Source organism: Mesoplodon bidens (genome assembly GCF_964165515.1).
Source record: "Mesoplodon bidens genome assembly, chromosome: 6".
NCBI lineage: Eukaryota > Metazoa > Chordata > Mammalia > Artiodactyla > Ziphiidae > Mesoplodon > Mesoplodon bidens.
In genome coordinates this window covers 84,887,187-84,901,734 of record NC_138162.1, presented here as the reverse complement: position 1 = coordinate 84,901,734, position 14,548 = coordinate 84,887,187, and the positions used below count along the sequence as shown (strand labels likewise).

Here is a 14,548-nt window from a genome sequence, read left to right as displayed (position 1 = left end):
GGAACTGACAATCAGTGGACCATTAATACATGTCTGTTGAATGAATGAATGATTCCATCTAAGGTCTATGTTACCAACAACCTTAGTCTCTTTATATACCTTTCAGAGATGAGAAAAATGAGATTAGAAGTTTCCTTCCAAACACCCCTCTTCTACACCGACTCTTTTTTTGGTGGACTTAAATTGGGAGAAGCTTCCTACTTTGTGTTTTCTCCGAGTGGTGTCATTTTTATAGAATTCTAGGCATAGTGTCCTTTCAGATGGGATTCTTGTCAAGGTGGTGGAGAGGATGGCATATCATAGATAATGATATAATTGCTATGAAATCAGTCAAATCCCAGAGGACACTGTAAAGACCTTTCCCACCCCCAATCTTTCAGCATTACTGCTTAGGTTAAATCACAATTTGAATATTTAGAACATGAGACATTTCTAATATATGACATATGACACTTGAAAATGATATCTGACCAGCTCTACAAGGAAAAACTCTGGGGACTGCAACAAGACTGAGAATTACTCTTCTTAAGAAATAATCTTTATTACTACAGTAATAAGAGCAAAATACATTCAGTGAATAATCACCTAATAGACTCATTCTCTGTTCTCAGTTCAGTCTCTGGGCAACTCAACCATCCATCAAGTTTCTTAGTTTCCTCAACTCAGGAAGGGGATGGAAAACACTGGCTAAATCTCCAGATAATACAAGGTGAATAAGCCTGTTGACCAGGGCTTTTCTAGAAATAAAGGATACCTTTGGAAGCTGCATTGTTTTAAGCCATGGACCATCAGTTAAGGTACAAAGTTGAGTCCAGTGAGAATTGGCTTCTACATAATTTGAACTTGCAAAGTGCTAGAGGACACAGTGTATTGTCTGTGTGTGTGTAGACATAACAAAGCTATTTTCATGCACAGTCCTGGCAGAAGGCCCATGGTAACTGCTCTGTGAGTCTGGTTACAATTATGTCACTATAGGGAACAATCCAGGACAGTACATCCTTTCTCTGTCCACTCAGCCTCACATGGAAATGTGTGCTGTTTCTACCTCACAAACCCCTTTTTCAGCTCTCCTGCCTGACTACATTTTAATTTTCTTCACCCTCCTTACAGTATATGGCAGCCATTTATGCCAGAAATCTCAGCTAAATTCTAAGCCAGAACTACAACATTACAATACAGGAGAAACTCTAAGAGTATGTGAAAGGGAGGACATGTGTAATAACTCCTTCTTTAACCTGTAATTATACAGAACCTGAGCATTTATGCCTGTATTCTCACTATCTGTGCACGTGCTAAGTTCTAATTGAAATAAATAAAACTCTCCTAAAAGGAGAGTTGGTATATCCTCTGTTATTTTACCTTAATCACCAAATGCATTTGTGCTCCCCGCCCACTGCAACATTTCATACAGCTGAATGTGGCCCTTGGGAGAATTTTTAATGGAAAATTTTATACTGAAATGTGTTTTTAATTAAAACAAAACAAAGAAGATAAGAACAGTTTACAAGATATCAGGCTTAAGATGCTAACTCCAATATTTAGAAATGTTTATGCCTATCATATCTTTCATATGTGGCCTCCCTTCAAGATGGTCAGTTCTAGAACTTTGAAGCCCCTCAATTAGTTACTTTAACTCAGTTTGTTAAAAACTCCAGACTTCCTTTCAACTGTCTTAGGTATTAACTTCTCACAATAATTGCATCCCAAAGATTTTGGGCAGTGGCCCATTTTTTCTTGACTATAATGAAAGGTAAAACAAAGATATAAAGTGCTTGATGAAGGGGAACTGCATAACATTTATATAGATGGACTTTTTAGGTCTTACAGAAATGCAGATGATAAGTTTAATTTCCTAAGAAAGAATTTTCGGGATAGTTTTCTGAAAACAGCATATGAGGTGAATCTTCCTGTGGCCCAACGCGTCTTTAATTCTTCACACGTTGACCTTTCCATGTCTCATGTTAACCCTTCCACTGAAGAATTCAGTGGAATTTTAGCTTCTTCTGGAAGCTAAAAGAGGGAATACCATCATGTCTTTATTTTACCCAGGTTAAGCCCAGTTCTAAGGAATGATAAGTAAACTGGGTAAGAGATGGGCTGTGGCAGTGTGTGAGAGGAGTCACTATGCAACAGCAATGAGAGGAACTGAGAGGTAAAAATAATATATAATATTGAGCAATTCCGTTAACCTCATTTCCCTTGTACCAAAAATAAGAAGGTTGGAATAGATGGATTAATTTAATGTTTGTTTAGAATTGAACTTGTTCAAAACATGGTGTTTAAGGTGTCATAGAGATTATACAAATGCTATGGCACCAAGGTTCCAATTTGGATCATCATTGAGTCTGACTGTTTCAATTTTCATCCAAATCCTGCACGTCCCACCACCTTTCCACCAAAACTATTTCACAGATTTTCTTAAATTATTTGTGCATGAATGCAGGTGTCCATATGCCCCCTAATGATATTTTAAGATCCTTTGAAGGCAAGTGACATAGTTTACATATACTTGAATGATGTCCTGCCTAATTCACTTAGCTCTTAGCACGATGCTTTAAAAATTATTTTTATCTCTAGGCAGGAAACACAAGAGAAGGAAAAGACCTACAATACCAAACCCAAAACAATTAAGAAAAATGGTAATAGGAACATACATATCGATAATTACCTTAAATGTAAATGGATTAAATGCTCCAGCCAAAAGATGTAGACTGGCTGAATGGATACAAAACCAAGACCCATATATATGCTGTCTACAAGAGATCCACTTCAGACCTAGGGACACATACAGACTGAAAGTGAGGGGATGGAAAAAGATATTCCACGCAAATGGAAATCAAAAGAAAGCTGCAGTAGCAATTCTCATATCAGACAAAATAGACTTTAAAATAAAGACTATTACAAGAGACAAAGAAGGACACTACATAATGATAAAGGGATCAATCCAAGAAGAAGATATAACAATTGTAAATACTTATGCACTGAACATAGAAAATGCTATGTAACACGATAATAGCAGGGGACTTTAACACCCCACTTTCACCAATGGAAAGATCATCTAAAATGAAAATAAATAAGGAAACACAAGTATTAAATGACACATTAAGCAAGATGGACTTAATTTATATTCATAGGACATTCCATCCCAAAACAACAGAATACACTTTCTTCTCAAGTGCTCATGGAACATTCTCCAGGATAGATCATATCTTGGGTCACAAATTAAGCCTTGGTAAATTTAAGAAAATTGAAATCATATCAAGTATCTTTTCCGACCACAACACTATGAGACTAGATACCAATTACATGAAAAAAATCTGTAAAAAATACAAACACATGGAGGATAAACAATATGCTACTAAATAACCAAGAGATCACTGAAGAAATCAAAGAGGAAATCAAAAAATACCTAGAAACAAATGACAATGAAAATACTACAACCCAAAACCTATGGGAGGCAGCAAAAGCAGTTCTAAGAGGGAAGTTTATAGCAATACAATCCTACCTCAAGAAACAAGAAACATCTCAAATAAACAACCTAACCTTAAACCTAAAGCAATTAGAGAATGAAGAACAAAAATAACCCCCAAAGTTAGCAGAAGGAAAGAAATCATAAAGATTATATCAGAAATAAATGAAAAAGAAATGAAGGAAATGATAGAAAAGATCAATAAAACTAAAAGCTGGTTCTTTGAGAAGATAAACAAAATTGATAAACCATTAGCCAGACTCATCAAGAAAAAGAGGGAGAGGACTCAAATCAATAAAATTAGAAATGAAAAAGAAGTTACAACACACACTGCAGAAATACAAAACATCCTAAGAGACTACTACAAGCAACTCTATGCCAATAAAAGGGACAACCTGGAAGAAATGGACAAATTCTTAGAAAGGTATAACCTTCCAAGACTGAACCAGGAAGAAAAGGAAATATGAAGAGACCAATCACAAGTTATGAAATTGAAACTGTGATTAAAAATCTTCCAACAAACAAAAGCCCAGGACCAGATGGCTTCACAGGTGAATTCTATCAAACATTTAGAGAAGAGCTAACACCTATCCTTCTCAAACTCTTCCAAAATATAGCAGAGGGAAAAACACTCCCAAACTCATTCAACAAAGCCACCATCACCCTGATACCAAAACCAGGCAAGGATGTCACAAAGAAAGAAAACTATAGGCCAATATCAGTGATGAACATAGATGCAAAAATCCTCAACAAAATACTAGCAAAGAGAATCCAACAGTACACTCAAAGGATCATACACCATGATCAGTGGGGTTTATCCCAGGAACGCAAGGATTCTTCAATATACGCAAATCAATCAATGTGATAAACCAAATTAACAAACTGAAGGAGAAAAACCATATGATCATCTCAATAGATGCAGAAAAAGCTTTCGACAAAATTCAGCACCGATTTATAATAAAACCTCCCAGAAGGTAGGCATAGAGGGAACTTACCTCAACATAATAAAGGCCATATATGACAAACCCATAGCTAACATTGTTCTCAATGGTGAAAAACTGAAACCATTTTCTCTAACATCAGGAACAAGACAAGGTTATCCGCTCTCACCACTATTATTCAACATAATGTTGGAAGTTTTAGCCACAGCAATCAGAGAAGAAAAAGAAATAAAAGGAATCCAAATCGTTAAAGAAGAAGTAAAGCTGCCACTCTTTGCAGATAACATGATACTATATAGAGAGAATCCTAAAGATGCTACCAGAAAACTACTAGAGCTAATCAATGAATTTGGTAAAGTCACAGGATACAAAATTAATGCACAGCAATCTCTTGCACTTCTATACACTAATGATGAAAAATCTGAAAGGGAAATTAAGGAAACACTCCCATTTACCACTGCAACAAAAAGAATAAAATACCTAGGAATAAACCTACCTAACGAGACAAAAGACCTGTATGCAGAAAACTATAAGACACTGATGAAAGAAATTAAAGATGATGCAAACAGACGGAGAGATATACCATGGTCTTGGATTGGAAGAATCAACATTGTGAAAATGACTATACTACCCAAAGCAATCTACAGGTTCAGTGCAATCCCTATCTAACTACCAGTGGCATTTTTCACCAAACTAGAACAAAAAATTCACAATTTGCATGGAAACACAAATGACCCCAAAAAGCAAAAGCAATCTTGAGAAAGAAAAACAGAGCTGGAGGTATTAGGCTCCTTGCCTTCAAACTATACTACAAAGCTACAGTAATCAAGACAGTATGGTAGTGGCACAAAAACAGCAATATAGATCAGTGGAACAGGATAGAAAGCCCAGAGATAAACCCACACACATATGTTCACCTTATCTTTTATAAAGGAGACAAGAATATATAGTGGAGAAAAGACAGCCTCTTCAATAAGTGGTGCTGGGAAAACTGGACAGCTACATGTAAAAGAATGAAATTAGAACAGTCCCTAACAACATACATAAAAATAAACTCAAAATGGATTTAAGACCTAAATGGAAGTCCAGATGCTATAAAACTCTTAGAGGAAAACATAGGCAGAACACTCTATGACATAAATCACAGCAAGATCTTTTTTGACCCACCTCCCTGAGTAATGGAAATAAAATCAAAAATAAACAAATGGGACCTAATGAAACATCAAAGCTTTTGCACAGCAAAGGAAACCATAAACAAGACGAAAAGACAACCCTCAGAATGGGAGAAAATATTTGCAAACGAAGCACCTGACAAAGGATTAATCCCAAAATATACAAGCAGCTCATGCAGCTCAGTATCAAAAAAACAAACAACCCAATCCAAAAATGGGCAGAAGACCTAAATGGACATTTCTCCAAAGATATACAGATTGCCAACAAACACGTGAAAGGATGCTCAACATCACTAATCATTAGAGAAATGCAAATCAAAACTACAATGAGGTATCACCTCACACCAGTCAGAATGGCCATCATAAAAAAATCTACCAACAATAAATGCTGGAGAGGGTGTGGAGAAAAGGGAACCCTCTTGCACTGTTGGTGGGAATTCAAATTGATACAGCCACAATGGAAAACAGTATGGAGGGTCCTTAAAAAACTAAAAATAGAACTACCATATGACACAGCAATCTCACTACTGGGTATATACCCTGAGAAAACCATAATTCAAAGGAGTAATGTACCACAATGTTCATTGCAGCATTATTTACAATAGCCAGGACATGGAAGCCACCTAAGTGTCCATCGACAGATGAATGGATAAAGAAGGTGTGGCACATATATACAATGGAATACTACTCAGCCATAATAAGAAACAAAATTGAGTTATTTGTAGCGAGGTGGATGGACCTAGATACAGAGTGAAGTAAGTCAGCAACAGAAAAACAAATACCATATGCTAACACACACACACACACACATATATATATATATATATATATATGAATCTAAAAAAAAATGGTTCTGAAGAACCTAGTGGCAGGACAGGAATAAAGACACAGATGTAGAGAATGGACTAGAGGACACGGGGAGGGGTAGGGGGAAGGGTAAGCTGGGACGAAGTGAGAGAGTGGCTTGGACATATATGCACTACCAAATGTAAAACAGATAGCTAGTGGGAAGCACCCGCGTAGCAGAGGGAGATCAGCTTGGTGCTTTGTGACCACCTAGAGGGGTGGGATAGGGAGGGTGGGAGGGAGACTCAAGAGGGAGGGGATATGGGGATATACGTATTCGTATAGCTGATTCACTTTGTTATACTGCAGCAATTAACACAACATTGTAAAGCAAATATACTCCAATAAAGATGTTAAAAAAATTATTTTTAGTATGCAATAGACATTGATTACATACACATAAATAAAGACTGTAAGATACAATCTTTAGTCTCAAGGAGTTTAAGCCTTGTTTGGAAGATAATACATACAAAAACATCTGTAGTACAAGAACAGAAGTTGTCTAAGCTATCTAGAACTATATTCTCTCTATATATATTCTACAATCTTGTTCTACATATACCTATATGGTATATTCTATAAACCAGTGGTAATATGACAATTGAAATAAGAGAACAGATAGATAATAAGAAGAAAGTAGATGAACCTACCTAGGAATGTGTGTGTATGTATGCATGCATATGTGTAGAACACCAAGGGCAGCTAATGTTTAATGTGTACCAGGTCTATTTCTAGTATATATAGAATACATATATGCATATATAGAATAGATATATGTATAGAATGGAATACACATTATAGAATATACAGAATAGAACAGAATAACAGCTGCCACCCCAATTTATTTATTTTCTAAATTTAGATCTGGATATATTAAATGTTCTCAAAGGATAGTATCCTTGTGGCCCCTGAGATATGAAATCTGAGGAAAAGGCTTTGGGTCACTTAAAACAGGAATTTGTGGCAGATTCCTTGTATCAGTGCTAAATAATTTCAGATGTTTCTACCCAACTCAGTCCCTTTTATTTACCATTCACTGTGCAACATTTCTTGTTTGCCGAGTACATACTGTTCAAATTTCCAGTGAAAAACCATTTGCGATTCAAGGCAAAAAGGTTTCTTTGGTGAACTTAAATTCTGAATTTCCTGAGCTAATGCTGATAATTTAACATATAAAACACTACTAAAATAGCTTTCCTTTGCTAATAGTTGCAGACTCAAGGCAGGAAAACTTTCAGTAAAACAGAGTTTATGATTCTGAATACTAGGTTTATATGAATGTCAGTTATTTCAACTGTATTTTATAAACCATTTTATATGAAATATCATTTGCTAGCAACATATTTTTTTCTTTCTACAGGTCTGGGGTACTGGTAATATATACCAGCATTGAGATACAAAGCACCTTACCAATGTGACTTGATGTTTTTTCTAGGTTGCTCACTCAACACTATTAGTTACGTTTCACTACTTTCTTCATTTAAGAAACCTGCTCCCAGGTTCCTCAGACAACTGAAAATAGAATTACCATATGATCCAGCAATCCCACTCCTGGGCATATATGCAGAGAAAACTCTAATTCAAAAAGATACATGCACCCCTATGTCCACAGCAGCACTATTCACAATAGCCAAGACATGGAAACAACCTAAATGTCCATCTACAGATGAATGGATCAAAAAGATGTGGCATATACATATATACAGTGGAATACTACTCAGCCATAAAAATGAACACAATAATGTCTTTTGCAGCAACATGGATAAAACTAGAGATTATCATACTAAGTGAAGTAAGTCAGAACAAGAAAGACAAATAGTATATGGTATCACTTATGTGTGGAATGTAAAATATGGCATATATGAACTTATCTACGAAACAGAAACAGATTCATGGACATAGAGAACAGACTAGAGGTTGCCAAGGGGGAGGGGTTTGGGGGAGGGGTGGAGTGGGAGGTTGAGGTTAGCAGATGTAAGGTGTTATACATGGAATGGATAAACAACAAGGTCTTACTGTATAGCAGAGAACTATATTCAGTATCCTATGATAAACCATAATGGAAAATATTAAAAAAGAATGTGTATATATGTATAACTAAATCACTTTGTTGTACAGCAGAAATTAACACAACATTGTAAATCAACTATACTTCAATAAAAAATAAATAAAGAAACCTGCTCCCAGGACACTTATTTTACTTAAACTTTTTCAGTTACACTATATAAAAAGATGTCATTTTAAGTAGCAATGGACCAAATGATAATTAGTTTACTTGTAATCACTGATTACATATTCCCTATTCACTCAACTGAAAAACCAGAAAATTCCCCCCAAATCCACAAAAGCCAAACAACAGAAATATTATAAACCTCTGAACCAATACATATGTGATGAGGGCACCCCAAAACAGAAACAGTTTTCTTGCCTCTCTTTTAAGATGCCAGTGTTTTCTCTTATTCTGAAATTGTTCCTGATTTTTAGAAGGGAAAATATTTAGAGCTTCTTGCACCCAGGTAACATTTTTAGGAGCAGGAGGAAATTGTTTAGTAATTAGAAAGGCAAAGTTATGATCAGACTGTCAGAGGTGGCTATAGAGCTTAAAGAGGCTCAGACTCAGGAAAAAAAGGAAAGGAGGTAGGTTTTTAGAACTGAGAATCCTTCCAGTCTTGGGAGTGGTACACTTTTACCCAAGGATCTGGGGGTGTGTTACAGTGGAGTTTCTTACAACACATGTTGTTACATACCCCATAGGATAAGGATGGCCTGGGAGTCCTATTAGTTGCCACAGCAGAGTTAATGACCAAACTTTTGTTGCATTCAGATAAGAGATCTGAACACTTTAAGCTTCTCTGTTTCTATGTTTTGTTTTTGTTTTCTCTTCCCTTAGCTTCCTAAGAAGATTTTTTGGAAAGCTCCAACCTTAGCAGAGCAAGAAGACTCACAATGCAGAGGGGTCAACAGTTGGAGTAGCATCCAGAGTAGGACCCACAGTCCTACTGATCCAGGCAAATATGCTGATGCAAGCAAGCACGTGGGGACGTAAGGGAAGCAGGCTGTGAAGAAGCTAGGAGGTGGCAGTTTTCCCTGAGTATATACTACTGTAACCTAGTGACATTAGGAGAAACGATGCATTTCTCCTTGTCGGGCAGAAAGACCTGGGCTATGCAGCTGGACAGGGACTGGCAGTCCCTGCCTGCAGCTTTTCATCTGAACACTCAGCCTCATCCAGTGACTCATCTGACCTGAGCGGGGGGTGAATATCTGAAGTGCTGGACAGAGTCCTGGGCCAGAATTCTGCCCAGCTCTGGCTTTCTCTCTTCCCTCCTTATAAGGGAGTACAGTGGTCCACCTCCCCACCCCAATCCTTGTCTTCTCTTTCTGTGGTTTCATTTATGCATGGTTAACCATGGTCCAAAAATATTACATGGAAAATTCCAGAAACAAACAATTCATAAGTTTAAATTGTACAGCGTTCTGAGTAGTGCGATGAAATCTCATACTGTCCAGCCCTGTCCTACCTGGGATCATCAACCATGGCGTGGTGATCCAGATTACCCAAAGATGACCCTCCTTCTGACGTATCATCAGAAGGTCAGTAGTAGCCTAACACTACGTCACAATGCCTACGCCATTCACGTCACTTCATCTCAGCACGGAGGCATTTTATCATCTCACATCATCACAAGAAGAGTGAGTATGGTTCTATAAGATGTTTTGAGAGAGACCACATTCACATAACTTTTAATATAGTATATTGTTATAATTGTTCTATTTTTAGTTATTGTTCTTCATTTCTTACTGTGCCTAATTTATAAATTAAACATTATTATAGGTATGTACTTATAGGAAAAATCATAGTACATATAGGGCTTGGTACTATCTGTGGTTAAAGGCATCCACTGGGGGTCTTGGAACGTGGGTAACAGGGAACTACTATCAGGCTCTTCAACATGTGATAGCAAAGGCTGAATCTCAAAATACCAAGGTCTAAGTGTTGTTAAGAAGTACTAGTGGTGGAGGCTGGGTAACTGGGTGAGGTACACTTACCAAGGGTTAAACTTAGCTTTGTTTAGAACAACTGCAACCTTGGTACACTGTTACTTGAGCTCTTTGCTATGTAGATACTTTTGTCTCCTGTGGGAGGCCCATTGCTTATTGATGCTAGTTTAACATCCATGCCTGACCCACTCTTTAGGTACTCAGACCTCTTCCTCCCAACTTTCAGCTTCACTTACAGGCAAAGATTGGCCTGTAGGACAAACCAATAGAGATGCAAGGAAAGGTTTATTCTTTCTCACCTGATCTGGTTGTTTACTATATACTTTGGCCGCATGATCGGACTAGACTGTTTAAAATCTTAAAATACAGTGGATTTTCTACATAAACTCTAGCCTAGGACCTTCCTTCCACCCATTACAGTTTTGGCAAAAATCAATCTTAAAAAAATGCTCAAAATGCAAAGGGAAAGAAAACAGGCAGCTTTCCAGTGTGTTCCCCAGTCCCAAAGCAACCTTATCCAACTGAGTGTGTTGTATGAGGCATAAAATTAAGGATTTTTCATTTGAGCTTAAATAGTGGTTAAAAGAATTATTGTTGAAAATATTAGTGTTATAGTAGTATTTCAAGGAACTCAGTAGCATGTGCTGTATAGCCACAGTTACGGTACTTGGTTGCCAAATTTGAGATTATATCGTTTTTTTGGGAAACGGGGAGGTGCAGGAAGAATTCCTGATTTTTTTTTTTTTTTAGTAGTTTGTGGACAGGAGACTATTCCAGAGAAACAACCCAGAATTTCAAAATGAGGACGATGTATTTTTCAAAATCCAACTTTCAGTCACCAAATTAAAAACACAGACACTTAATCTGCTGTCAGAACAGTCCAGTGAAAAGTTATAAAGTGAGAACAGGATAAGTGCCAGCTCCTCGCTAAACTTTTAACACTTTAAAAGATAAAATATGTTGAAATGATTTAATATTTAACCCTGCCAAAACAAAAGAAATCCAAACATTGATGGGAGCTTGAACATCTCTCAATGTCAATGCTTAGGGGCAGGAGGTCACCAAAAGATATGGTACCTGCTATGGTCTGAATATCTCTGTCCCCTTAAAATTCATATGTTGAAACTTAACACCCAATGTGAGAGTATTAGGAGGTAGGGCCTTTGGGAGGTGATTAGGTCACAAGGCTGGAGCCCTCTTTAATGGGATCAGTGCCCTTATAAGAGAAATTTATCCAGAGATCTCCCTTGCCCCTTTCTTCTACCATGTAAAGCCAACTAGGAAGTGGGTCCTTGCCAGACAGTAAGTCTGCTGGCACCTTGATCTTGGACTTTCCCGCTTCGAGAGCTGTGAGAAATAAGTGTTTGTTGTTTATAAGCTACTCAGTTTATGGTATTTTGTTATAGCAGCTTGAATAGACTAAGACAGCACCATATCCAGATCCTGTGTTTTTCTGCCTGTCTCAGTCCAAGGAATTACACATGACTTAGCAATTTACTGAATCCATATTACACTGAGGCCCAACTGCCTTGACAGAGGCTGTGTGCCTTATAGAGAGTCAGCTGTAAATGTTGGGAAGCCAATATGTACGGGGAATGAAACAGTACTGTTCTTATTAATACCCAAGTCTCATCATGATTCTTGTATTCTTTCCCTGTCACCTGCTATTGCTCTACATCAGGTTTATATGAAAGAATCTTTCCATTCCTTCCTAGGGCAGAGATGCAAGGCTATTTTTGGAAAAACACTTATGTCATTACTTCAATTCCGTTTTGTTATGATCCTCTTGTAGGGATGGCCTCAGAGTTCAGGCCCACAATCCCTTTTATAAAATCCTTGGACCAGATGTGTTCGGAATTCAAAATTTTTTCAGATATGGTGTCCTTAGCATATGGTACACAAAACTTCCAGTGGGGTCCAAGCTAGTGCCTCATAATCAAATATATTAATGCTTCTACAGTGAAATGTATGAATTTTCACAATACATAAAGACTGAAAATAGTTTCACATCAGTTCTGGGCAAGCTTTGCCATCAAATGAGTTTTGGTATCAAATGTGCAAAAAACAACTTTCAGTTTTCAGGCCATTTTGGCTTTTGAAATTGAGGGTAAGGGAGTGTAGATCTCTATTAGGTTTTCAAAGAGTTAAGACAAACTAATCTATTGGTGCTTAGAGAAAGAAGAGAGGAGACCTACCACCATATAAATCTACCCTAAGAACCTAAAATAACCTGAGGGGGCCTTTCAAAGGGATCTTTTAAACACCAAATTTGACTACATTAAGAAGGATTTAAGTTAAGTGGGTTGTCTTTCTTCCTGGGCTCCTGTCATATGACCTTGACGTGTTTTGTCCCCCAGAGTGAGTCTGTGACGGTTCTATTGTCATGGAATCTGAGCTGCATCGCTGTCCTGCAGGGAAAGGAACCAGAAGTGGGCAGACCTAAGCTTTCTGAGACTCACAGAACATTCCGCGACTCAACAAGGCAAGAGTGTTAGAGCCAACTGGCATGCTTGCACTATGACTCCACAATAAAGTAATTACACAGTTTGATTTTTTAAGAAGATAAAAACCAAAAAAGTTGCCTTTTCCCTTAACAGAGGGGAAGCTTTTCTTAAGGCCTAATCTTTGCAGTTTTAAAGGTGGAATTGGGAAGATTATATTCTGGCTTGTTGTGCTCGAGATTGTATACTAGCAAAGGGGTAAACTGTCCTTGAGCTGAGGGGCTGTCGCCAGTGGAGACATATGGAGATAAAGGCTTACTTGGCTTCCAGGGCCAGTGCAATGATGCCTGCAGCCATGGGGGCTGAGGCCGATGTCCCAGTGTGGTTGTCCGTGCAACGCTGCCTCAGATCCGTAGTGATCTAGAAGACAGAAGTGGAAAATTTAGGGCTCTGGGGTCAGTGTGAGTCACATGCAAGTAAAAAGAAATTTACTCATAAAACTGGAATGGAGGGGTGTTGAAACAGTTGTTTTAAATTCCTTGTTCCTGCACTCCTGTGACCGTATCACTTCCAGAGAATCGCCTGCGTGAATCAACTCAGAAAAGGGGAGGGTTTGGAAATTGGATTCCACTTGTGCTACAACCAGGGTGAGGACTAAGGTGAGCCTTTGGCCCGAAACATATGGGTTGTGCAAGTGTATCCTTAAATTTTACACCCTAGGCACCTCACTTGCCTCTCTCTGGTCCCAGCTTTAGTTAAAACGAAAGTTCTTTCATTACTCCAACATTTTAAATAATCAAACATGTTGAGCCAACAACCAGACACTGAGTCAAGCACCCAGCATAAGGAATAAAAGCACAGGGTCTTGCTCCTGCCCTCCTAAAACTATTACATTGGAAAAGCTGCAGGTTTCAAGCAAAAGATTTATTCTGCCCTAGAAGGAACTTTGCTTACAGACTCATTTTTAGAATGCACAGAAATGTGACTTGGATGAACCAAGACTTCCTGATAGATTTAACACAAATACTAAAAACAAGGTTGAAGCCAGTGTACTTGATGTGAAATGAACAGCTCTAAGTCCATGCTTGTATATTATAGGAGATTAGCCATTTTCCATTTTTAAAAAATCAAAATGTGAGAACTAGAACGTTTTTTCCCCTTGGTTTGAATCTAGTTCACTTCAGCTGTGGCTGAATAACATGCCCACCAGCAAGGGCAGTGTTTCTCAACCTTTGTTCCATGATCATTTCATGAAAGAAGAAAAATTAATTGCAGAATCTTCATAACAAGAGAAATAAAGCACTATGGTATATAATTTTGCAAACCACTGTAATATCTAAGATCCTCCCTCCCTGATAAGAATCCTTTTTCGCCCCCTTGGGACTAATAGCCCTCCTGCTGGGAAGCTACAAGGCTTGTGAGATGAACTTAGGCGTCTCATTGTAGTTATTGGAAGACATTGGTAAAGCTTTCTCAGTCATCAAGACAAGTATATTGCCCATATTTTACAGGTAAGAAAACTGAGGTGAAAGGTCAGCAGAAAGGTGTAGGGGGATAGAGGTGGCGAAAACAAAGCCTTGCTTTTCTAAGGTGCATCCTTCAAGAGAAGAACGCAGATTAGCTGATTTGGAAAGAAATTTGCTCATCACCGAAAGAAAGCACTGCATAACTCTTTAG

At 37.8% G+C, this 14,548-nt stretch overlaps 1 protein-coding gene across 2 annotated transcripts in view; it reads right to left on the bottom strand.

The window, feature by feature from the left end:
• Window positions 1-14,548, bottom strand: part of PCSK5 (proprotein convertase subtilisin/kexin type 5) — a 467,730-nt gene that overhangs the window by 256,649 nt on the left and 196,533 nt on the right. For both annotated transcript variants that reach the window (XM_081236835.1, XM_081236836.1), the window contains exon 9: window positions 13,191-13,291. In XM_081236835.1, coding sequence (XP_081092961.1) covers window positions 13,191-13,291 — 101 coding nt within the window. The remainder of the gene's footprint in view (window positions 1-13,190; window positions 13,292-14,548) is intronic.